The sequence below is a fragment of the Venturia canescens genome, chromosome 1 (genome assembly GCF_019457755.1).
Source record: "Venturia canescens isolate UGA chromosome 1, ASM1945775v1, whole genome shotgun sequence".
Classification (NCBI taxonomy): domain Eukaryota; kingdom Metazoa; phylum Arthropoda; class Insecta; order Hymenoptera; family Ichneumonidae; genus Venturia; species Venturia canescens.
This window is the reverse complement of record NC_057421.1, coordinates 4,559,775-4,587,121: the sequence shown is the minus strand read 5'-3', so window position 1 is coordinate 4,587,121 and position 27,347 is coordinate 4,559,775. Positions and strand designations below refer to the sequence as shown.

Genomic DNA, 27,347 nt, shown 5'->3' with positions numbered 1-27,347 from the left:
CCCAAGCTACCATTATAACACAAAAGGGGTATAAATTTCGTATGGATCGGATCAATAGTTTTTTAGTTATCATGTCCACTGTAACTGATGCTCAAAAAAAGGTGCTACTGGAATACAGTTGCGCCATTTTGAGAAATTTTTTGACGAAAAAAATTGTACAAGTACACGAACATATGCACTATAGAATATCGTTCACAGTTTTTCGATAAACATTTACTTTCTTGTCGAAAAAAAATCAAGAAAATCACGTTTTTTCGGCCACTGCAAGGGTGAAAGGCCTTAAGGGTGAATGATACAAAAGTCGAAATAATTAGAAATTGATGAAATTTGGTGATAATGTTCTTCAACATCAAGTGCGAAAACACAAATTTTTTCAAAATTTTCTTCTGTTTAGTAATCGAGTAATTACGCATTAAAGCAGATTTCTTATGCCCGGAATGTATATTTATATATATGGAAACGCTATGCTTATACACGTGAACTTTAGTGATCAATTACTCGCTAACTGTACAGAAGAAAAATCTTAAAAAATTTGTATTGTCAAATTTGGCACTAAAGAATATGTTCACCAAATTTTATAAAATTCTGATCATTTTGAATTTTTTTATGTTTTTAGCATGGTTTAGCATGGCAACATTGTATCGCCTGTGCAATATATCCTTAAATGAGGAGCGAACATAGAAGAGGATTTTGACGGCTGCGAAACTGGAATTTGGCGCGATCCCGGTTTTCGCGTGAGGCCGATTGAACGAGAAAACGTTTGTCGCGTTGCGTAACGCGAAATGAATTGACTCTCCGGAGGACGGATGCGCGGCTGACATTTTCATCATCATTTGTCACAACGACGATGATTTCCGAGGGAAAGGAGCACAATATGGGAGTCGAATAATGATCGCCGGTCAGCGCACGCCGACCGGAAGTGTCGGGAATCATTTCGTTTCAGGGAATTGACTATCTTCGACCATTATTCCAACTCGGATTACACTTCGTCCGTGTCCAAAGACCGCAACGTCGATTAAGTCAGTGGAAAACGGGAGGCCAAGGAATTTCCAATCGTTTTAAACGTCGAAGAAATCAAAAGAAAAAGGGACTCGATCCGAACCAAAGCCACGAAATTTGTTAAGCAGATAACACTACTTACGAACGAAAAAATGTTGAACTGCAAATCAAACTCGAATTGAAAAAAAAAAGCAATAAATTCCAATGAGTAAACTAGTGTTTCGTCGCCCAAAAAGTATTGACATTCGATGATGACGAAATTGATAATTTTATTGACGCCCACACAAATACCGGAAGTTCGAAATCTCGATTCTTGAACGCTCTCGTCCAAATTTCTGGGCCTTTTTCCAATTATGAACAGAGTCCAGATCATTGAGACTAAAAATGACGGGTTTTCAACCTAAAACGTCTTTCAGTAGTGACAAATAAAACATAAATTCGCAGCAGCCAGTTTGATGGCGCGTCAACGATCGCCGAGATTGAGTAACGTCACGAATAAATGTTGAACTCATTCGAATTTGTTAATTGGAATAAAAGAGAGTAGAGCAAAGGAGGCTCGGGAAGAAAGGGGATGGATGATTGGAGCAGCGTATTATTATGTACAGTTAGTCAATGACGTTGGCTCGTGCCTGTCTGACCGAACGTTTCCTCTTTCTACTCGTTCGTATACATCGCTTACATTAGCTCCTCGATCGTTTTATTCGCGTCATTATTCTCGCACGTTGTACACGTCTCTTTCGAATCGTGACAGATAACGTTTATCCGGAAACCTATCGAGTTACGTGCACCACTGAAATTCTACGAATCCCTCCTCGTTTGTGCGCACTCGAACGAGATTTTTCACCCGTTTATTAATCCACGATTATCTTTATTGACAATGAAATTTATTGCGCTATACGAAGTTGCGTTGGAAACGCATGAAACGTTCGAATCGATAAATTCATATGGAAATTTCGCTGCCTCTTGGCTGGTCAACGGATTTTATATTTTTATGCACAATCCTTCGATTCATAGCAGATGTAAATGCAGCTAAATTACAATTTACCAGCTAAATTGTATGCATTAGTACGTTAAAAAGAGAACAAAGACATTTTTTAAAAACTGAATTAACTTGGATGAAAACATTTTTTGGTTCGAGGGGATCCTGCTTTAGGAGGTCAAAAGAATCCATTTTTTTGCGAATGTTTTTAGGGTAGACGGAAATAACTCACCGTAGCGAACTTTTCGGTAGTTTCGAGGATATTTTAAGGGCACAAAAACTTTTTTTCAATGTGAGAAATACTCATTTGTAGATGACTTATGCGCCAAGTCCGATTGTCGAAGCTGCTCAGCTGCGCGCAATGCGGAGATCGTAATTATTGTTTGTAACAAAAATTACAAATGTTTTTTGCATTTTCATATATTTTCCTTCCATGTGAACCTACAAGAACCCGAAAAAATCGCGAAATTCTTTATTTACGGCACGTTGAAGTGATGTTCTTCTTTTTTAGAAGCGTTTTTTTCAAATTCGCTAAAAATATAGAATTTCGCAATTTTTTCGGATTTTCATAGGTTCACATGGAAGGAAAAAATATAAAAATGGAAAAAAAAACTTGGGATTTTTGTTGGAGACAATAATCACGATCTCCACATTGTACGCAGCTGGGAAACTTCGACAATCAGACTTTGGGCATAAACCATGTTATTTCTCACCTTAAAAAATGTTTTTGTACTCTTGACACATCCTCGAATGTACTAAAAAGTTTCCTATGGCGAGTATTCTTGAAACATTCCCGAGAATGATCGATTTTTTCGACTTTCTAAAGCGGGGCTGCCCCCTTAATGAAGACAAGATTTTTAGTGATTAGTTATATTTAAGCGAAGAATAGAATATTAATATTTATCCGTTTTCGTTCGAGTTTATTATTCATTCGTGAAGTCTTACGTTGCCGGTTGTTCGCTATCGCTGTTGATGAAGTCTTCCAGCTGAGAAAAATCGAGTGCCTCGTTGTCGATGCCACCTACGAAATCGCCCCTTCCTGAAAGCAGAGAAATGGATTTCCAAAATTGTAGTTTCGATCGATCACGAGAGGAAAAGTTTTTCATTGTTTTAACCCAAGAATTTGTATTTTTATTTTCCTTTTAAATTTTCGAGACGTCCTCAAATCGTTAAGTTTGATTGTAAAATCATTCGAGTTCGTTGTAATTGCTGCATATACTTTGAAATAATGGAAAACTCGTCGGAGACACTCGCACACTTCTGTCTTCGACAGATATCTTCGAGACTCTCGGCGCTGATTCGCGAGCACACGTAACTCCGCGATATCATGGAAAAACACGTTGAAAGAATCCTTCGTTTATGTAAGGATAAATCGTCTCATTCTCCGAGCACGCAGCGACGAGTGAATGTGGCCGAACGAGAATTAAAATCGTGGCTGACTAAATAAGAGATCTTTGTCATTGGCCAATTACACGCGCAGCTGTGGCTTTGCTTAAATTTTTCTATGTTTTTCCCCCATTTTTTTCGTCACTCGAAAGACCACGCGAGCTTTACGTCATTCTGGTAGGTGATTCGAGTCCCATCGATTCACCGATCATGGGTCGCGGATAGATAAATATTTGGGGGAAAACCGTACGAGAAACTCGAGCAACGAAATGAAGAATTTGAACGGCGAAGTACCAACAAAACATGTCTTAAGGTAGTTCACGCAGGATACGATTTTCTTAAGAGTCTTGAAATTTACATAGTGATAAAGATATATTACCTTAAAGATTGAACAAAATTGGTAATGAGGACGCGCGTAACCTCGCATTTGCTTATTGCGGCATTTTCTTTCTTTTGGCTTGAGTCATTTCTGTCATGGCCTTCTGTCTTTTTATTAATACTTTTTTCTTCATCCATTCGTCGCAAAATAAGTTGAAAAATGTATTTACAATTTCGAATTGATAATTTTGACGTCAATTTAAAGCGATTTAATCTTCAATTAGGCAGTAAAAATCGATCCAATTTGGACACCCTTAAAATACGATCGTTCGGGCACGGTCTACCTTAATTTCGTATTTTCGTTCAGTCATAAATTAAACTTGTCAAAGTTTTCAAGCCATTGTGAGTCTTCCTCAATTATATTTAATCCATTTCGCGAGGAAAAATGTTTTGAGTGAAAAATATGATCGAAATGAAGCACGCTCAGACTGCGAAATAACAAAAGTCGCTTTTAATTCGAGGTATTTGTAATGCCTCGAGATAACGGGCGAGTGCGAGGATGCAGTTGACGCCGAAGACTCGTCTCAAGATTAATTCATTCTTCGTATCAATTCTCAGACCGGTGTTCCATTCGCGTCCACGCTCTCACGTCGGATTCGGGTGTAGAGGAAGTACTAGAAGAAAAAAAAATTGAAATTGCATCGTCCGTAGCCCTCAGACTGCATTTTATAAACTTGGAGCTCAAAACCTTTTTGAAACGAATTCCAAAGGCTTTTTTCACCTGGAAAAACGTTTTTCTCAACCGAAATACTCGATTCGATGAGTAATGTTTCCAAAATGAAACTAAAAAGTTTGTAAACGGTGAAAAAAATTGTTCGTCGAGCCAACAGAGCTTTGGCGAAACCACACAAAACCGGGTTCAGACACCAAAATACCGAAATGAACCAAATAATTCATTCGTCCCAACGAATACTTTGAGTCAATTTCAAAACAGACCATCGAACGAATTTTTATTGAAGCAACCAAAAAGCATGCGTGAGCAACCGAATAAGAAAAGTTTCCTAAACAAACTCATCTGCGCTTCCGGCAACTCGACCTTCGATCGTTTCATCCACGAGTCAGTGATTTTTGACTTCCAGAAAAAATCGTGTCTCCAAATTTTTCTCCATCCACAACACAGACTCGGTTTAAAAATTCTTTTTTCGCAACGTTCCGCGTTCTGTTGCCCGTGAAAATGGCAAATCCAGCTCGATTTGTACGAGCCTGTAGAAACGCACGACGTTTGCGTGGGAGCGTAGAAACTCGAGTTTGCCAAGTTTGCCGAGAGTGCACGTAGATTGTACTGTAATCAAACGCACAGACACACACACAGCCACACACACACACAGAGGAGAGGCGAGCGTAAAAAGTGACGTTTGCGTTTAATCGGCGCAACTAAAGTGTGCATATGCATTGGAATACAGTTAATCGGAGTGCAGCACAATCTTGAGAGTGAGTTGTGTGGCACATGCACACGTAATAACAGCTGATGCGAGACGCGAGGCGTCAGTCTCGGGGTCCTTCGTTAAAGGTCTTGTGAACGGGTATCGAGACCGTCTCTGCAGGAATTCTTTAGCCGCGAGAGATCGAAACGATCGGGCAATCTCAACGTCAAATCGCTTCGCGTAGGTCTACAATTTTATCGTCTCTGTGTGTTTGTGCACGCGCACATCGCAATCGTGTAATTCTTATCCCTTCCACGCAAACGGAAAATCTACTGGGCAACACGCGCTATTAAAGATTCCATTATTTTCCGAGACTCCGCAATTACACGGACAACGATTTGCTTCACCTTTTTGTCTCTTGCTTCAGCGACATTTCTTTTCAATTTTTATTTTTTAACGAGACACAAGTTCGTTGCCATTGGACGTCTGAATTCTTTTATTGCTCTTCGAATGACCGCAGATTTGTGGAGAACATTCGACGAGCTTGAGCCCCACTCCTTTCGCACGAGCGCATCTTTTGGTGGCGCAAACTAGACACTCGAAATTTCAACTGATTTCTGCGACCCTCGAGAAGTCTTCTGCTTCTGCCACTTTTCCAAATTCTGTCGTTGATGTCGCTTTTAAGGGTTCGGTATAACCCTTCATTTTTATCGTCGCTATGGATTTCTTACATTTTTTTCTATCCGCGAGACCGTTTGTATCAGGAATTTGGTGGTGATGGAATCTTCCTAAGCTCCCCTATAAATTTTGCGATTTTTCAAGTTTTTATTCGTTATTAAATGTTCGATATCCTGACGTGAAATTTCGCGAAACTATTCGCATGCATTTTTACTTTACTGTTATTTAAAATGAGGTATTTGTAGAATATTCGGTTTCGTTAAAGAAATACCCTGAGAAATTGTGTTTTGAGAATCGAGACGAGCTTCTCGGACGAGAATTTTTTTCGTCGATTCGATCAACCGTTGATCGTTTCTCCTCCAATATCTGGTTTCTCAGATTTTCTAATCGGTTTTTGCCTGAGATCAAACGAAACTTCGATCTCGACGGTGAATTCGTTTTACTGTGGTAATTTTTGATAAATCGTTGCGAGTCGCGACACAAGATTCCGTGCAACGGAACGAACGACGAAGCGACTAATCAACGAATCTCCGCGGAGCGGTCATTACTCAACAGGCGATTGGATACAGAATGGAATACAAATATGCGACCTTTTTTTCTGTCATTGGAATAAACGCGAAGCAAAACCTAGTTCCACTGACATAAACATTTCAGACGCATTATTCTGGGTCAATAAGATGCGTTTTGGTGCAGCGGTCGCATTCTATTCGTCGGTCACAATCTCAAGGTGACAGAAGCAAAAACACGAATCGGCATATTTTGCTTTTCGAACGATCCCGCGAAGACGATTTTGGTGAAATATTTGAAGGAAAATTTCATTCAGTGCCGGAAAGAAACCTCGCAGAACGAGCATGCAGAAAAAGTGACGTCGAAGCAGCTTGATTGATCGAATGAAAAAGTAAAATTTCCTGTTACGAGATTTCCGCGCAGCGCTGTAAAAAATCGTCGAGCGTTTTGGGCTCGGAGGCAAAAGCTCACAAACTGCTCGAGCCCGCTTCGATGCAAATGGACTCGTGAGAACGTTCGGAAAAAAGCTCGTACGAGGAATCGAAGCAGCACAAAGTAGGCAATCGAGAGCACGAGTGAGATCGTAACGCAGTAGCAACGGTGAAGTACGAAGCTGCAGCGAGCAGCGCGAGAGGAATCGGGGCACCATTTTTTCACTACTCGAGCGAGGGGGCGAGGGGGGGAGGGGGAAATCAGAGGGAGCTGGAACACTCGCTCGCGACATTCCACAACGTGAGGGAATCGAGGTGATTGGAACACGAGCTACGGAGACTTCGAGTTTGCAAGGAGACTTACAAATCCTGACTTGGCTTCGGTTCTCTCGACCCGAACGATTCTCCGTTAATAAGATTCGTCGATCGTCGCGGTCGCTCGGATCTTCCGCTGATCTGAACTTCGACCAAAATCGTTGGAAGTGAAAAAAAACGAGAAATTTTTGCTGACCATGAGGTTTCGAGTCGAAAAACAAGTATTTCGCTTGCGCTCGTGCGGCGAGTCAATTATTCGCGAAGAAATCGAGGCGAGAGTCCAAAAAGCGATTGGATGATGCGTCGATGGATTTTTTTCTTTGAAACCGGAGGGAAAGAGCCGGCTGAAAAAGTGTTGGAAATAAAGCAATCTTCGGCGTTGTGAGGAAAAGCGGCGAGAGATTTGTTTGCCATAAATTTTTTGCCGCGGCAGGATCGACCGGGGAGTGTTCGGCGTCCGCATTTGGACTTGGTCGATTTGCCATTAGCCGTGAAGCATTTTCACGGGTGATGGAGTCGCCTGGCTAATGGCGATTGAAGTGGAAGCTAAATGGCATGGAAAAATGGGGAAAACGGTTGGCAGATAAAAATCTTGAATGGCATTCCAGAGGTGAAAAACGCAAAGAAATTTCTCCGGTTGTCAATGCGTTCGAAGCGAAGATGAAGCAAATGAAAAACGAGTACGTACGAAGAGGACAAAAGGCTTTTCGAACTTTCTAAATAAAAGATACTCGATCGAGACGCGCTGGCTCGTTGAACATTTCTTTTCATTCATTTTCAAAGGTTTGCTCCTCGTCCGAGTCGCTCGAATGATATTAATAAAATCTTATTAGCGCACGCACACACGATGCTGAATGAAAATCTTGAATTGAAACGTTTGGAGAGAGGGTCGGGGGAGACCGTTGTTGTCGACGTTGCTAACCGCTCGAATCAAAACTTCCTCGGTTCTCGTACGAGTGTATACGTCGTTTTTTATTAATAGGAGAGCACATTGATGCGAGGCATTTTGTCGGACACTCGGACGTACGTGTACGCGCGCTCCGCGACTACGTGTAAGCACCTTGGACCCTCTTAAGCATTTAAGAGAGCGACGATTCAAGTGTCATAACTCGACCTTTCCGGTCGTACAGTCGCAGCAGAACGGCTTATCCGCAGAGCGAATCAAGTGTAAGGACGAGCCTGCAGAGCCAAGAAATTTCAGACTCTTTTCTGCCAATGTGTCGCACCAAAAAAGCCTGAAAAAAACTTCGAAATATAAACAGAGGAAAGGGGAAATCGTTACGAAAAAAGTTCCTTTTCTGTACTCGATCGAGCAGAGAACAGTCGGTAATCAACGATGAAGAGCATCGATTTCGATTATTAAGGTAGATCATGCCCGTAGGATCGTACTTTATGGGTGTCTGTACTGGGTAGATTTTTACTTAATCAAGAGACGCGGTCGCGGCTCGACGTCAAAAGTATTGAAAGAACAAACGAGAGTGTAAAAGAAAAACCAGCGCGAGCCCCTGCCGCACTCTTATATACGCGAATATGTCAATTTATGACGTCATTGCGTTTTTTAGAGATATCACTCTAAATTCATGTCATTCGAAATTATAAATACATTTTTTCAACTTATCTTTTAGCGAATGAAATCGCAAACCATTAATCAAGGAGGGTGGATCACGAAATCAAAATAATCAGAATTTGATAAAATTTGGTGATAACATTCTTTGGCATCGAGTATACAAATACAATTTTTTTCAAACTTTTTTTACCACATCGTTATCGCATAATTGAGCGTTAAGTCGAAGTTCTTATGCACGAGATGTAAAACTGTATAAATGTAAACTCTATGCTTATACACGTGAACTCTAGTCTTCAATTACTCGAGAGCTATGTGGTTGAAAAATCTAAAAAAATTATATTGTCTTATACATCTTTAAAGAATACATTCATCAAATTTCATTAAATTCTTATCATTTTGAAATTCTTAAGGAGTTTCGGTACAGACGATACAATGTTGCAATGCTAAACCATGCTAAAAACAAAAAATTTCAAAAAGTTCAGAATTTTATAAAATTTGGTCAAAATAATTCTTTAGTGCCAAATTTGACAATACAAATTTTTTAAGATTTTTCTTCTACACAGTTATCGAGTAATTGATCACTGAAGTTCACGTGTATAAGCATAGCGTTTCCACATATATAGGTATACATACCGGGCATAAGAAATGTGCTTTAATGCGTAATTACTCGATAACTAAGTAGAAGAAAATTTTGAAAAAATTTGTGTTTTCGCACTTGATGTTGAAGAACATTGTCACCAAATTTGATCAATTTCTTAATATTTAGACTTTTGTACCGAAACTCCTTGATATTTTTAAGATGGTTTAGCATGGCAACATTGTATCGTCGCGATCCACCCTCCTTGAGATCGTTGATCCATCGTGCACTGACTGAACCCAAAATTTTATTCGTCCCTAACGAAAATACTGTAGTTTTTTATGTAAAAAATCGCTTTAGAGAGCGCAAAGGGAATGGATCAAGAAAAGAGGACTAATAAAAAGACTTTTTAAGAAGACTTTCTTGAGAAAATCGTTTCGTGTACGAACGACCTTAAAAACCCTGAATTCGTACGTTCCACTGAAATTTCGTTAATTTCGTCTTCATATGAGAATTCCTACGAAATAAATCTCTCTGCATCCAATGAAAAAAGCTCCTCAACCAAGTTTCATTTCCTTCAATTATACAAATCGGCATGAAACTCGATCGAATACTGTTCGAAGGACGCGACTTCGTCGTTGCTCATCGTCATTTCCAAGTCGGACGAAAAGTCCTCCGACTTTGGAGTTTTTTATAGACGATTCGCAGTGGAAGGTTCCAAGCAGACGCGATTGAGGTTGTAAATGTTGGTAATATAGTCAGGTGTATGGAGGACAAATGCGAAGGGGTGAGTTAAGGCTATTCGTCGAGCTTGTTCCGTTGGCTGCTGGGGCGTTGCCAACTCATCAGCATAGCTACCTTATCGACCAAACAGAACCTTTTCCGCGCGATTCTCTCGAAGGGATGAGGGGCTGGAGGGGCTCGGGCCTTCGACCATCCAGTCTGAATATTCCAATACTTTTTCTCCTGTATTCCCAGCCGTTTATGTACACACGAAATTAGATATGGGGATGAGGATCCTACGTATCCGATATGATAAAATCGCCTGAGGATCGATCGACTCTCCCGATGAAACGAGCACATTCGTATTCAAGTTCGTAAACTAAAGAATTCCGTGGAGATTATTCCATCTCCCAGTTCCCAGGAATTATTCTTATCAACAATTTCTTGATAAATCTAAAAAATTAACGAATCCTGCGATATTTTAATCGTTAATTACAATCCTGGATGATATTCGGTGACATACAACTTTCATTCGAAGCATGAAAACGTTATGATTTTTCGATAAAAATTAATGGGCAGGTTTTCATAGGCAATTATAATCTTGAATATTCAACTACACAAAACTTTCATAAATTTTTATGATTTTTCGAGGATGGATTTAGGAAAACGACTTTTCCAGTCGTTTTCGATCCTGAATGTTCAAGGGCATGAAAATGTTATTTCTAGTACGAAACTCTTCTCATCTTCGTATGAAACTCAAAAATAAGTGGATTTTTTCATGTCTTGATAATCAATCATAATTCCGTTCATTTAAGGAAAATCATGCGTTACTTGTGATTCAAAAAAGCAACTGAACTTTTTTGCTCTTTTCATGATCAAAGAAACGATTAAAATTTATTCTCCCAATTATCAAAATAATGTGCAACTTATTTGTTGTGTTTGATTGATTTTTAATATAATGATAACGGTTAAAATACTTTCGTGGTTAAATCGTCAAGCAAAATGTGACAACAGCCATTTTCTATTTATATGCGTATGCATATCCGTATTGTAAACCAGCTGGCTCATGGTGTTGTCAAACCTTCCACCGTTTGTGTCGTTATTACTCGTTAACCTCAAATAAATGTTTTCCTTTTTCTATTCCCAAGTGATTTTCACCGGTAACAATGCTTTCTCAAGACATCATTGATATCTAAAAACATTATATTTTCTTATTCTCGTTTTTGGCTCTTTTAAGTTGGGAGGATCTATGTATAACCCTTAAAAAAATGTGATTTTCTCGACAACTGGACGGTAGATCCTATAATAATCCGGGAACAGATGTACGCTGTATATTTCTAGCATATTTCCGAATTTCAACTCTTAAAGCCGGAATTTTCGATTTCCATTAGATTCGCGTGAACTCTCTTAATGAAACTTTTATTTAAAACATGAAAACTCCGTTTTTTTTTTAATGACACTCAAAAGTAAATATATTTAGGAATAAAAACAGAGTTTTGATATTTATCGGTGTCGGATCGAACGCATTCTAATGGAGAATCGCTATTGGAATATTCCAACTCCAAATTCTCAGCATTTTCGTTTAAAAGATGTAAAAAAAAAAAGAAATCGATGGAATAAAATCGCTGTTGCGTTTTGGATTCGAGCTTCGAAAGATTGTAATCGTCCGATTGGTCAAGTGCGGAAACAAATCAACGATATTATCAGATCAGCGGGCTTTCCAATCTCGTTTGCGGAAGAGAATAATTCGTCGCGGGATATTCTCGGTGTTTTTTATTGCCGAGATTTCCATGTGTTCTCGGGACTTACATCGGCGCGATCGTTCCATGAAAATTAAACTTTCTTTTGAGACAAAACTCGCATGGAATTGTGCATTGACGACTTTCCCGAGAGTTTTAGTATGTGAATACGAGACTGGGAGTTGAACACAAACGTACGCGAAGTTAATGCGGCAGGCACAGCGTACAATTTAATTCATATACAGCGCAGCATGAATTCGCGTTGGCTCACGAGAGTTTCTCGGTCTTGAAGCTTTTGCGTAACAGGTGTTTAGTAATTAGCTGAGAGCTCGACCGCTCGTCGTTCTTTCGAGCTCTCCGCGAAGGATACGAGCTCCGCTTGGATCATAATTGTTTCCATCATTCGGTACAATTGAAGAGAAGAAAAAATCACGTGAAAAAAGCGAGTCCCAGCGCCGATTACGCGACAAAGTTTTCGCGAATCGAGCGAGAACAAAACATTTCATTTTCGTTGCAACTCGAACCTCGACACGTTTCGTGGAGTCCGGACTGAGTTTCGACACACTCCTCGAAGCCGAATATGGTCCCTCGAGATCCATTTTCTCCCTGGAAAAACTCGCTTCTAGGCATTCGTCCTCGGGTTTTTCTCCCAGATGATCGGTCGCGATCGGAAACTCCTGGAGTTCGCTTATTTCTGCAACAACGTCGAATCGCGAGGATTTTTTTCGCTCGAATTCTCGCACTCAACTCGGACCCCCCCCCCCCCCCCCTCGAACTGATTTTCTCGCGTCAAACGCGAAGCTACACTTTGTGGAAGGCGATTGAGAAATTTAAGGACTGATCGAGCGACGCGACACGTTCGATTTAGTGCAACTCCACGTCCAACGTTTTCGCTCGCCTTTTTCGTTCTAATTGATGAAAGAAAAACGACTCCGGAGTGATATTTCATCGGGCCATTGACATCGTTGGTGAACGAAGCAAAAAGATGAGACTCATCGCCGAGACTTTCACCGCAACGCAAATAGAATGTTACTTCTGGTCGATCAGATCGCTGGGACACGAAGTTGGAGTGAACAAATTCTCAGCTCTGTGAATCGGACGCTTCGACGATCAGCGCAGTTTTTCACTCCATTTTTGCATTTTAATCATCTCGAAGCCTCCAGTTTCTTCTTTCCGGGGGAAATGAATTTGAAAAGATTGCTCAGTAAACGAACAATTTGGGCGCCGATTAACGTGGAGAGTTTTATCTCGCCGATCGACTGCCGCGCCTCGGGCCAATACCAACGAAGAAAAATCGATGCGAATCGTTAATCTCGCGCGAGAAAATGAGCGGAAAAGAGAGCGCGCAATTAGAGAAATTCCGAGAGCACCAGCAGCAGCTCGATAACTCGATGCTAAAAACAGATTGGACTCTGTCTCTCGAAACTACGCGATTCGATGGGGAATATTATTCCGAGAAAATGCAACGTCTTTGCTGAAAAATACAGCTCATTGGGCAAAAGAAAGTCGCGCATTCGGGCGCTTATTCCTCATCATCTCTCGCCTCTGAATCATTCAACGTTGTGACATAATTTCTTTTCACCACGATCTCCGACTGAGCTCTTTCCACGCTTCAACGAACAGCGGAACGGAGCAAGTGATAAAAGTTGACGATTCTCAATTCGGGCTCCCGGATAACTCGTCGAAAAAACGTCTCCGCACTTTTTCAGCGGTTAATAAATACGAGAATTCCCATAAAAGTGACGACACGAAGTTCGACTGAAAATAAAAGTTCTGTGATCGCAAGAAATTTCGCTTATTTCAAGCAAAAGTGGGATACGAAAATTTCCGAAACAGCGGAAAAGCTTCTGACAATATTTCTGAGATGCTTCAAAATAAAATTCGAAAATGTTGAAACAAGAATTCAATTCAGCTGAACGATCAAATTTTTTTGATCTCCGATAAAATCGCACAATGAAAGAAAAAATTGGTCAAAATTTAACTCAAGTTCGATAAACGAGAATGTGTTAAAATCTATCAAATTCAGTTAAACCTGAACACGTTATTGTCGATCTAATATAAAACCGATTCGAATATTCAGAAAAATGTATCAGAATGTTTCTTCGATTGAAATGGTTCCAGAGGTACCATAAACTGTGATCGTCGTCACAGTTTATTTACATTTACATTTTACATTTTCCGTCGTATTTCTAGCTAAATCAACAACGAAAATATAGAAGAATGTATGAAAAAATAGGACCCTTATTCTGGTTGAACCTACAAATAAAAGAATGAAATTTCATTAATATGTTGTTGGATTAATCGACTGTGGATGCGAATGAAAAAATCCGTCGTTTCCAAATCAATGAAATTGGTGAGTTGAAAGAATTCAATTTTTTTTAAATTTATCGATCTTTTATTCAGTGCACAAACAATTATATTGACGGCGGCGAAATAATTTGCAAAACTGGAGGAACCTTTTGGCTTTTTTCTCTCGAAAGTTCTCATCGACGAGAGGACAAACAGCTGCTCGTGTACGGGCGAGTGAAACAAAAAGAATAGCAAATGCGTGTAAGCAGATCGGTAACCACGAGGGTGGAACCGGAAGTCCGGTATTTAAACCGAGCGAGTTAATCGATTATGTACCCTCCGTTTGCGATCGTTTAGCTGACCAAAACAGCTGCATCGTTCGTTGCAACCCCCCGCCGGTCAGCGTTTGACCAATAATCCAGAAATTCGACGTCACACTTAGGAAATTCGTGAAACGCGAGCACTCGAAAACGACCCTCCTAATTTCGAGGCTGTTGCTGCTCGCGCTGGCGAGCAGGCAGTGATCGAGAGGGCGGAGCAAAAAACGAGGGAAAATCGTCAGGTGTTTTCCCAAGGCGTGTACGCAACATTCTGCAAAACAATTGGAAGCGAATAATTATTGGCCTCGAGCAGCCCTGGGACCGGCGGGAGAGCGATTTCGCTGAGCGATCGCTTCGGCAGCCGTTTAGCGACTGTCATCGAAACTCGAAATGAGTCGGAGCTCGTAACGCGCGAATGAGCTTTCGTCGAGATCCCTAAATTCGAGATAAAGTTGTCCGGAAGCTTGAAATCATTTGGGTTTTCAGTGCTTTTCGCTAAGTTGATGGAAATTCATTTTTCCCTCAGTTTATTCCAATCTTACAGAGTTTTGTGAAAATCCTCGTCCAGGCACGCTCGCCCGCTGCAGCAATTATAGCAAAATAAGGATATTTACAGCGGAGAAAAATTTGTTCGTTTCTGCAGTGAAGAGGATTCGAAACGGAGAGAAAAAAATCACGGCGAGGACTGAAATTGCTCGCGTACGTTTCTTCAATGCATAAATCAAACAAATAATAACAGTGTCGAGGATAAAAGCGAAAAAAAAGAGCGAAGAAGCGCGATGTCAAATGAGCAAATGAGCATTTGAATTTGTAATTGTACGCTCCGTAGAAAAATATCGAATTTCTCGTTTTTTGTCCTGGCGAACTGGAGAAAAATGGAGAAGCAACGACGCCGATGTTCCGAGGCATTTTAATCGAATGAAAGAAACCGAGGTGAAATCGAGTCTGTCGCGTGAGGGATAATCCGATGATTTAATCGCCGCGATTAATGGAGCCGCCTATTATAATTCAATGTAAATCGCCCCGCGGAAGCCCGTGAGAGAAAATAAACGATGAAAAATCTTTCGAGAAGGAAAAGCGGTCTCAGAACCTCGCAACGACGATTCGTCTCCGAGGACGAGTTGGCGGCTTCGTAAAAGTGAATCGAGATGGACTCGTACCTGTGACCGCCAGAAGTCGTCGGGTGGCCGAGTGCGGAGTCGTTTCGTCAGGGTCGTTCGAGTGGCTTCGGGTTTCCTGGATAACGTCAGCACCCGTTGGATGCTGAATAGTCCACGTGAACTCCATTATGCGGTGCTTTATTTCCCGAAAAGCAGGATCGGTTGGATCGTCTCGAGGGACTTGTCGGCGGTGGAAATAAAACGGAAAAGCTAAAAAAAGCGTCGGGCACGGGGAGAGAAGATCGACGAAAATCTCTCGGGTTCAAATGTTTTTGTTTTATCGACACTTTCGTCGCACATGTTCGCTACGTAGTTAAACGCGACAGAGGCCATCGAGGAACGAGCGATAACGGAGACCCATCGCAACGCGTACTTTGACGCCTACTTTAGTGACGCACATTCTCAAATCGCTGGCCAAAAAGAGTCGGCAAAAGCCTCGTCCCGATCGACGATCAGTCGCAGTTTTAAATCCCAATGTTTTTCCTCGCACCGAAATTTGTCGGAGCCCCAACTTTCGGATCACTCCGGATTCACTCACGTCCTTGAATCACCCGGGTCCAAGCACTCCTCGGCCGATCAAATCGTTGAAAGAAACCCGAATTTCCCTCGGTTCTAAGGCTTCGGTGGAGCGTCATCGAAAAGTGACTCGAAAGCTTGCCGCGCCTTTGGTTGACTCGCCAAGTTTTCGGAGCGCCAACGAAGCACAGAAACTTCACAAACTGTTTTTCAACGAGGTTCGAAGCAAACTTGAGGAAAATCGGCGAGCCCGTGGGGAGGAACGTGGACGTTGATGCTTTTGGTGCAACATCAAACAACCGAGTCCGCGGTTGAGCTCGTGGATCTCGATTTGGGTTGACGCGAAACGCGGCGGGGTGGAAACGCTCTTTCGGCTAGGCTTGCGAAGATAAACGCCATAGTAATACTTCTATCGGAGCTGCCACGAGCTTGTGAGCGTTTGTGTGCGTCCGAGCTACTTTGCATCGGTGTGACGCCCGCGCGAGCGGCGGGGATTATCGGATTCGTGTTTGTGACGAACGAATCCAAGCTGGCAACGAACGGAGGGGATATTTGCTGCTCGAGGGCGGTGCCAAATCGACGAGAAACGTGGAGAACGACTGGAGAACGATTCCAAACGTTAGTCCATCGCGCTGAAAATATAGCTCGACCGAGTCGATATGGCGACTTGGGAGGGTGGAAATTTAGTTCAAAGCTCTGAATCCGAACGAAAGGCGCGTGGACAGCTTTTTAATAATTCATCGAACAATCCCGATCCTATTTGCAGAAGATTTTTTGTTCTCTCCGATCCTCGAATACGTTCGATTCTTTAAGAATATTTGCCATCGACACAGTTGAGAAAAAAATGCACAGAGAATAACAAAACAAATGTATTTTGTTGAACGAAAATTCGGTCGATCCAACTTTGTGTCTGTTGAGCCGAAAATCATTCGGCTTATTCGATCGAAACATTCAATTTTCTTGTAGACGAACGAATCGAATCGTCGGAGCCAAACGAACTTTTTTGAACAACTTGAATTGTTATTCTCGAATCTCGGTTTTTAAGGATGATCGATCACCAGGTCGAATCCATGATCGTGACTTTGACGTGACAAAATTTGGGCTGGCCATCCAGTTATTTTGTAATTAAATTCCAAAATCGAGCATTTTAAGGCACCGAACGCACGACCTTTAGGGAAAAAGATCGACCGGAAGTGTCATGAACGCGGCTTTTCTCGCTCAAATTCCAAGATTACTCATTAAAAAACCTATTTTAGGATAAATGGGTCATTAAGAATTTGGTAAAAAATAGAAAAACCGTACCTCGCCAGGTTTTTTAAAAGATAAGCTGTCAAAAAAGTATTGATTTCCCGTTGAAAATTGTGAGAACGACGAAATAGTATTCAACGATGTGGCGACGTCACAACTGACGAATGATCCCGCCAGCGCTCATAACCTAGCTTCACTTCAAACACCGATACCAAGTTGCCAAGAGTGTTTTCTTTACAGCTGTTGTTTCGAGAAAACTTTAATCGTTGACGATTTAATATTTTCAGTTTTCACGAATTACTGTGCTATGAAATACTACAGAATCGGATGTAATAAATTCAATATTCTTTATTTTTAAATTCAATTGGAAATACTTTCTTTATGTACTTTCTTAAAAAACTTCGTTCTCAGAGGTTCGCGAACAAAACTGTCGATTCTCTTGATATTTTCTTTCCATTCTTTTCTTTCGCTTTCAATTATTTCTTTTTTCGATGTCAACAAATCGCATTTCCAATATATCTCTCATCCTTCATAATATTCAACAAAAAAAAAAATTTCATATTTTTTTTATGGATGTATATAATTATCAGTAAACAAGGGATCATCAATGTACTTGTCCCAACATTTTTTTTCCTAGGGGAGGTTTATGGTTTGATATCAAGTCTTTTTTCTTAAAAGTTCAGTTTCTTAAAAGTTTTCACGAAAAAAAGACTTATTTTTCGTGAAAATTATTCTGGAAATATTTCGTCACACGTTCGTTCTTGGACTTTGGGGATTTTTTGGGTAAAGGTAAACCAGAGCAACCATGAGTGCAATAATTTTGGGCTCTTTTTTGGCTCCGAAGTCATGATTGATCGTCATCGTCCTTAAATTGACTGAACGCTGGTCGTTGGGACGATTCGTTCGTTCCAATGATGTTTTCTTGCCCCAACGCGACTCAGAGCTCACTCAAAAGTATTTTGTGCTGTCCCAAACCGACTGTTTTGGTTGGGAGGAGCAAAATGCGTTTCGAGTACTCGACTGCCGCGCGCAGAAGTCGACGAAAACGAGGTTGCTCATTGTTTTTGTGCAAGCCCACGAGTCGGAGGCGATATCAACATATTCCAGATTCGTTCGGTTTGAAAAAGCGATGTTTTATTAATAGCCGAAATAAGTAGCTCCGTAAATTTGTCCTCGAGATCCAAGCAGTCGACGAAAAAAGCTGAGAGTTGACATATCAGCAATTTGTCTCGTCTGAGGACAGGGAAAAAGAGATTCGAATCTAAATTGCTGTCTCAGCCGGGTTTCTCCAACCGGGTTTCAGAGTTCTAATAATCTCTCCGCGGAGCATTTAGAGCTGTCCGCGCGATTGTATGATGTACTTGTCCGTATAGGTAAGCCGTGACTGTTATAATGCAGTCCGCACAGCGCATCAGACCTATCGTAATAGCCCGACGTCACGAAAGCCACGAATAAATTTCGTAGCGTCCAATAACGACGTTTGCTTTTCATTCCTTCTCTCTCGCTCTATCTCAATTGGTCCCGTTGTTCGTTCGCTTCCGCGCGAGAGGAGAGCGGCCATGCCGAAAAAGAAGGTCGATAATAGCTGCAACTCTTTTGTGTCGTTGCTGCTCCGCTCGCTCCTGCTTCCAGATCCAAAACTAGTTTCTATCGACGGATTCCCGTCACGTGCCAGTCATCGCGGGCCACTCTTTTATCTCGTTCCGATGCTTTCGGCTTTTCGCGCCGTTCGATCTTTCAGCCTCGCCATTTCGCTCGCGCTCGAATCTTCGCACACGGAGATAAATTTGCCTGTTGAAGCCTCGCGCATCGATGCCGGGTCGGATGCGCGCACTCGATGCAGAGAAAGGTCTACGCGGATCACGAAGCAGATTCACGACGAAGATTCCTCGCCAAAGGGAGATCTTGCCGCGGAATCCGAAACGTTAAGCCACTTCTTAAAGGTCATTTATGAAGAAAATGGCGTCTATTTTCGTGCGGGGCTTCGACCGAATAAAACACTTTTGGAGGTATGAAAATTCGTTTGGAGATTTCGATTAAACTCGTTGTCGACGGAGTTACTGTTTTCGAAACGATGAAAAACTCTTTTTCGAGCCAATGCTGATGAGAAACACAAGCTCAAAATATCCAACTTTTGAGGACCCAAACATTGGATTTTTTTGATCAATTTTACTATTTTTTGCTTCGATGATTAAAAAGATTGATTTATCGGTGCTGTAGAAGCGGTTCTGACGTTTATGGATGACGATAAACTATTCTGGGAGAGCTCCGAATTAAAAGACCTTGTTAAATATATTGAGAACTACTTTAGGAAAACCTGTCTTCAATAAAATAAATTTTTTACCCTCGAACACTTAATGCGCAGGCAAAAAAATCGTCATGGCTTTGACATTACGTGAAATTTCAACGAGTTGACACGTTTATCGGGTTTATACAAAAAAAATCGAGAGTCCTCAACCATCAATGGGAAAATCCGAGGTTCGACGTTAGAAAATTTTCCATCATCGTATTGAGTTGAGGCGAAAAGAAATTTTATTGATTCGAATTCAAAAAATTGAATAAATGCTCGAGGTCGATACGAGTAGCTCCTTTTCCTGATTGCATTCATAAAATTTCGCGAATATCCAACCGATATCCAATAATATCCAAAACCGATTTTTTTTTCTTTGCATTTAATTCTTCCATTTGTTATTTTAGTTATAGTAACTGGATCTAATAATCCTTTAGGAACAGACAGAAAAATTTATATAATTAATTTTCATATGTACTTTAATTCAAAAGATTTTATTGGATTTATTATTTTATTTATTAAAATTTATACATTCATGATTTCTGTTGTTTTTAACCGATCCTAAAAATGTTCATTTAGCTAATTCTTTAAATTACACCTGTTCATATTCAACCTGAATGATATTTTTATTTGCTTATACACAATTTTACGTTCAATTAATTCCTAACAAATTAGGGGGTGTAATTTTTTGTTTTATTACCAGTTTTAATTTTAGGAATGCATCAATAATAAATGTTTTTTCAATAAAATTTTTTCCTACAAATCAATTATTATTCTGATTTTTTGTTAATATTGTAATTATTTCAACATGATTAGGATCTCAGTCTGTAGAGAATCCTTTTATTCACGTAAGCCAATTTATTGCAATTTTATATTTCATATTTTATTTCTTCAATTCCTCATTTTTTTTATTTATCATATAAAATTATTTTTTAAGATAGACTTTATTAAAATAAAAATTGTGCAATTAAAATGTTTTAAATTGTGTAATAAAATTGAAAGAAAAAAAATGATTATTTATTAATTAATATAATCATATAAACTAAAAATTTAAAAATAATTAAAAATTCTATTTTTCTATCATAGTTTAACCAAAGCTCCATTTTTACGAGAAATATCCGATCGAAATCGGATCGGCCGAAAAACTAATGAAATAAAGGCTCAAAGGACGTTTCGCGGTTTGGAGTAACTGAGCAAATGGTAATCTCGTTGGATACTCGGTCATAAAAATATCATCGAGCGTGTACGAGCCACCTGCGAAAGCCAAGCGGCGAATGATCAATGTCGATGTTTTTCGTCACGATGCGCGAACCCCCGAAAAAAGAGGGAGCTCAAAGTTCGACGGTGCGTGTAATATCGCCACGCGACAGAACCTCCCACGCACACGCGAGCGATCGCGTTCCCTCGGGCTCTTTCACCCTATCGAATCCTGATGTTATTTACACGTTTGTATGGGCGGGTACAGCTAAAAGCTTGTGTGTGCACGTGAGGGCTCGACGATATGCAAATGTTTATCCGGCGTTAAACGGCTCCTGTTTGTCTTGTGCTTACCGATAAAGTCGCTACGTACGTGATCATTAGCCGCGGTCAAACCTCGAATTATTTATTCATCGAATAAGAACGAAACTGGTTGATTAGCGAGGGCACGAGAACGTTGCCAACGGTCTTTATGTTTTCTCGTTAAGCTTCGTCGCGACTATTTGAATTAATATGAGGGGACATTTGGACGTTAAATTGCAACGTTCTCATCGATTTTCTTCATGATTTAAACACTTGCAAGAGTCCTTTGATTCGGGCGTTGATCGTCAACGCGGTACGCGGCTTTTGCAATCTCATTTTATTCGACGTCATTCAATGATGTGACATTTACGTTGATTCTGCGTCGCGATCTTCGAAATTTTGTTTTTTTTCTTCGTGGATTTTGGGACGTTCGGCAGAAAAATAATTTCTACTCATTTCGATACTTCACTTTGACATTCGAATCACGAGAATTGAAATTTGCTGCAGATTTTTTAAAATCATTCCTCGTAGTGGCAATTACCAATTTCTTCGGGTGCGTCATAATTTGGTAAGAGTGCAACTCAAAACCCTTTTTCTAGGAATTTGGATCAGCAATTTTTGTGAGACATCAAGCTCGCGTGACCAACTCGAAATAGTTTATTTATATACAGTAAATACGGTCGCTGTCACATCTCAGACGCTTCGCGTGTATTTTACCCGATTTCTTCGTGAGTTTTTATTAAGGAGGGTGTCTCACGAATTCAAAATAATCAGAATTTGATGAAATTTGGTGATAACATTCTTTGGCATCGAGTATACAAATACAATTTTTTTCAAATTTTTTTACCACATCGTTATCGCATAATTGAGCGTTAAATCCAAGTTCTTATGCACAAGATGATTAACTGTATAAAACTCTATGCTTATACACGTGAATTTTAGTGTTCAATTACTCGAGAGCTATGTGGTAGAAAAATCTAAAAAAAATTATATTGTCTTGTATATTTAAAAGAATACATTTACCAAATTTTATTAAATTTTTATCATTTTGAAATTGTTAATATTTTTAACATGGTTTAGCATGGATGACGCTGAAGTTTGCAACGTTGGAGTCCAACGAAATGATCTAAAAAACCCTCCAATAATTTCAGTAATTCTCTAATTTCGTTCTCTGCCGAATTAGCAATTCGTAGTTTTTCAACCTGTATCAATACTTGGTGGAATAATAAAAAATTGGAGAATTACTAATGTTTTTTTCGTTCATTCCGTTGTACTGCAACGTTGCAAACTTCAGGGTCGTTAGCATGGCAACATTGTATCGTCACGATCCACCCTCCTTAAGGAGTTTCGGTACAGAAGTCAAAATATTAAGAAATTGATCAAATTTGGTGATAATGTTCTTCAACATCAAGTGCGAAAACTCAAATTTTTTCAAAATTTTCTTCTACTTAGTTATCGAGTAATTACGTATTAAAGCAGATTTCTCATGTCCGGAATGTATACCTATATATATGGAAACGCTATGCTTATACACGTAAACTTTAGTGATCAATTACTCGATAACTGTGTAGAAGAAAAATCTTAAAAAATTTGTGTCGTCAAATTTGGCACTAAAGAATATGTTCACCAAATTTTATAAAATTCTGAACTTTTTGAATTTTAAAATTTTTTTAGCATGGATTAGCATGGCAACATTGTATCGCCTGTACCGAAACTCCTTAAAATCGTGGTAAATAAATTTCGTAATGAGCATTAGAGTGGTGTGAATCCAGCTCTGGTTTCTTCGGTTGTGACGAACGTGTGTACAATTTGTGATAAAATAGGCATTGTAACCGGCGTAAAAGGTGTCATGGCGTACGCAAACTGCTTCGTATTTTCATTTATTCGTTGCGTTGATGAGAAAAATCTGGTCTCCGAATCGGGACCGCAGCCGGAATCGCTAATTGAATCACATTTTTTGGTATTTTTTATATTCGCGTAATCTCGTTGTATTCGCGATGAAATCCGGTAGAAACGGATTTTAGTTTGATTTTTGGTGTTTTGCTGCGTATAAAAGTTTAAATCAATGAATTTCTCGATTGGATCCAACGGAGCTAACGTTTTTTTTTCCTAAAGTAATTGTTTTTTATTGATTATTAAAAAAGGAGATTTTTCCATCGGCTGCTGGTGTTGATTTGTCAGTGTTTGTTCGCACTATCGATATTTATGTGAAAAAAAAAAAAAAAAAAAATAGAATCTCAACTGGGTCTCGATGATTGAAGATTCTTTGATGAACAAACAATCTTCAGCGCTCAAGACTAACTCGATTTTCCATGGTAAAGAAAATCTTCATTTACCAAGATGGAAATCATGGAATAAAATTTATTCTTGTGATTGTGGTAGGGAAAAACGTATTGATTAATGTCTCGTCCGTCACTAGACATTCGCATAATTATTTCTCGATGTACAGTCCTTCATTGTTATCATTATTTTCACGTTGAATATCGTAAAACTCAACGAATGTATTATTCCCTCGTTTAAATGGCACATAATAGAAATGTCGGGAGGATCTTCAGCGATGCCGCATGAGAACTGAAGCTCACTCGATGCGGTCTTGTAATCAACTGCATTTCTTAATGCAATCTCCAAGTTTGTCTCTGCTTCGGAATTTCCCGACAACGTTGTTCTCCCAGCACCTCACTTTTTCTCTTTTTTTTCTTGCTCTCTCGCTCGCTCTTTCCCTGGCTCGTTCTGCGATTCTCCGAGAAATTCTCCGTGACACAAAATTACAAACACGCATTTTTGCGTCGTGCAGAAACGAGTTTGCTCGCGGGGAATGAAAAACTAAAAGAAAAACTTTCCCTTTCGAATTTTGGTTCGGTCGATCATGGACGAAAATCCAACCGACATTTTCCGCATTTGGGATTCGTAATAATGTTTTTTTTTTCTTCTTCTAGGAGCGCCGCAAATTTCAACCGGATCGACGGACGCGCGAAGAATGAAAAAAAATGAAAAATGAGGGAGCTGGCACAACGACTTCGACGACAAATTTTTACGTGAAACGTCTCGAACGCGTTGACTGGGGAAAAAATTTGTTCATGCAACTGAATCCATTTTGTTGAACCGAAATCTGGTGGATCGGACCATTTTTCTGTCGACTGACGAACGATCCAGTTTCTCCGAGCAAGTCGTAATTTGGATCAGAAACTTGTTTCGGAATTCACGAATGATTTCGTCCCTCGACGTAAAAATCAATGTAAAAGAAAAAAATAAAATGAAAATACTAAAATGTATTTTCAACGATTGAGAAAGAACCGTGACGATTTTATTTTATTCCTGCAATTTTGAATATTCAAAAAAACGATGTAAAAATCGTAATTTTTAATTAATAAAAAAACCGAAGGATTTTCGAGCTTCGAAACCCAATATTCCAAATTACAAAAATGTTTCGTAGCTCAATAATCTCTCAGTTTTTAATATTTCTGTATGATTTTAGCTCAGGCGATAGCCACTGCTTTACAAATCAGAACGCTCATCGGTTTTTTCATCTCAGATAAACCAATCCCATTTTACACCGAATTAATCCGAGAGACATCAGAGTTAAAAAATTCCATCATGGAGTTGAAATACCAGTAAATAAACCCTTCAAATTTCAAAAGTCTATTTTTTTTCCTCGTCGGAAAATAGTCGGGAAAACCCCGAAAAAATCGGGCTGCCACTATAAGCCAATAATTGTTCCTGGCGCGATAGACGAACATAAAAATTGAAAATATAACTAGAATTTCGATAAAATGCTTCGAAAATTTGTCTAGTTCAGGGAACGGTGTAAAAATGGAGTAACTTACAACCAGAACCCGATAGAAAGAAAAGTGAGCCTAGTTGCATTATCGAGGAGAATGTGCGTTGAAAATGAAAAGTTTCGGATTGTTAAAAGGCTGGTACACGAGTCGCAGTACGATTCCTGAGGGAGTAGTTCCCGGTCTCTAGTGAATAAGCAGATTAGCTGCTGTGGGAGAGGTTCGTTATCGCGTGGCGTTGGCTCCGAGCTTGTGTACGTTTCCACCAGGCTGCGATTGGGAGCGTATTTTTAAGTTTTTTCAAAGCCTCGTACGAAGAATTCGATCGTATCAAATTGGTGGAATGCACGTTCGAAAAAAGGAGAAAAAAGGCACTCGAAGCTCGATAAACCGGGTCGAGTGAGAGACAAAAAACTCAAAATCTCTTCCTCGAATTATCAAAATCGGTGAATAACAAACGCGATTTCGTCGATGACGGAAAATCGTTTTTGAGAATCGAAAAACCTTGAAAATTCCTGCCACGCACGTCGATATTTTCCACCCAAGAATAGTCCCAACTCTTTATCGAGTCCTTGAGCAATGAATGACGCAAATCAGTGTGGCAAACGTGTTAATCAAAGTGCAACGAATCGTAAGTGTACTCTCGAGCTCTAGTGCAGTAATTTACCGCTTTTTAAAAGTCCACGAATTAACACTTTTACGACGCACAAGAAACACCGAGCGAAATCTTCTGAAAAATAAGTTAAAACCTAACGAAATTGTCAACGATCCCTTTTCACCGAGTCGAAAAGATCGAACAAGAATCGCTCGAGCCAGCGGCAGATCTCTGTCCGAAAACACGTCTCACAAAACGATTTTCAAGACATTGACGATCTGCAGGCTCCGGCCACTACTTGGATCGGTGAGCGCGCTCGCGGTTCATCTGGACCACAGTATCGAAGGTTGACGACGAGAGAAAACGATTTTGGGCCCCGCGTCCTTCGGGAGATAAACCAAACGAGCATTTCCCCGGCTTCGGTGACTCAGAATTGAGTCAAGCGCAGCACTCATCGCAGCGATAATGAAAATCTCGACGAAGCGCTCCGCGGAGGCTTCGAATCCGTACACAAATGTGATTAAAGTAAGAGTGAAAGAGAGAGAGAGAGTGAGATTAGTAGGTCTCGACTTCGAACCGGATCGAGTCATCGTCGCGCTCCACACGTTTGCGCATAGAGTCCTCGAGAATGCGAGAGCCGGTGCTCTCGTTATCGGATGTTTTGTCATCAAAGATGGTCATTATGAGCGGACCCGCCTGGCCGCGGACCCCCCGCAGGTGCGTGTATGCACTGAAATTAAAGTGCGTCCGTATCTCGAACAGTGTTCGACACGCTCGTAACCGATTATATTTATATAATAGACTCGTTCGTTGGAGGAAAAGAACGAAAGAAAAAAGAGGAAAACAGCGCGTTATCGCTGGTCATTTCGCCTTAAGAATCCTCGCTTTTCTTTCATTGTTTTGCGCTCCGATGCAACTTGTTTGCATTCTTCGATCGTTGCTAATTCCTTCGCGGAAGACTCGTCGCTAATTCTCTTTGGCGATCGCGCACGAAGCATTCGCGTATCTTCCCTTTTCAGCATTTCGTAAACAATGTTCCGTAAGAAGCGATGAAAAAAAAAAATAAAATACGCTCAAAAGAAATCAAAATAAATATTAATGATAATCTTGTTTTAGTAACGAGAAGAAAAAAAGAGGTTTTAGTAATTCGCGAGACTTCGAGCGACATAAACGTAACATTTAAACGTCCAGTACAAACGTTCAATATTAATTTATATATTTCAATACACCATTTCACAACTAATTACATTCAAATACGGCAGCGATCGGTCTGGCCAGCCGATCCAAAGCCGGAGGTCTGACCCTCGATAAAAGCGACTTTTACTAGAGTCCAAAGGAGTCGAGAATAAGTTCCTCCTCATACTCGTCAACGGAGTCGAGAATAATATCCTCCTCGAATTTTCTCGTAACATAAAAACAAAATAAAAAAAGAAACTTGTATACAAAAAAAACAAAGAATTCTCGGTTTTTGCGACGGACGACGCAATCGTCAGTTTTGAGATCTGCGGACTCACGGATCGAAAAATTCGGATAAATAAAAAGCTCGTTCCGATTGATGACGCTGAAGTTTGCAACGTTGGAGTCCAACGAAATGATGTAAAAAAACCCCTAATGACTCCAGTAATTCTCCAATTTTGTTACCTACCGAATTTGAAATTCGTAGTTTTTCAAGCTGCACCGATATTCCGTGAAATGAAAAATAATTGGTGAATTACAAATGTTTTTTCCTTCATTTCGTTGGACTCCAACGTTGCAAACTTCAGCGTCGTTCCGATTAGGACTGGGGCAGAATAACAACTGTTCTCTTTACGGCTCTACTCAAAAACAACGCTGCTCTCAAATTTGCAAAATCAATACAATTCAATATAAATTACTGGAATTATTGGAGGGGCTTTTTAACATCATTTCGTTGGACTCCAGCGTTGCAAATCTCAGAGTCATTTACATAGGAAAAACCTCTTCTTCTGCCCTTTTTCCAACTTGTGTCGTGTTAACTCTTTCACGCATTCG

The 27,347-nt window shown here is 40.1% G+C and overlaps 1 protein-coding gene across 5 annotated transcripts in view; it reads right to left on the bottom strand.

Annotated features, from left to right (window-relative positions):
* LOC122419441 (myelin regulatory factor-like protein) overlaps positions 1 to 27,347 on the bottom strand; it is a 63,782-nt gene that overhangs the window by 11,944 nt on the left and 24,491 nt on the right. For all 5 annotated transcript variants that reach the window (XM_043433999.1, XM_043433991.1, XM_043434008.1 and 2 more), the window contains exon 2: positions 2,924 to 3,017. In XM_043433999.1, the coding sequence (XP_043289934.1) occupies positions 2,924 to 3,017 (94 nt within the window). The remainder of the gene's footprint in view (positions 1 to 2,923; positions 3,018 to 27,347) is intronic.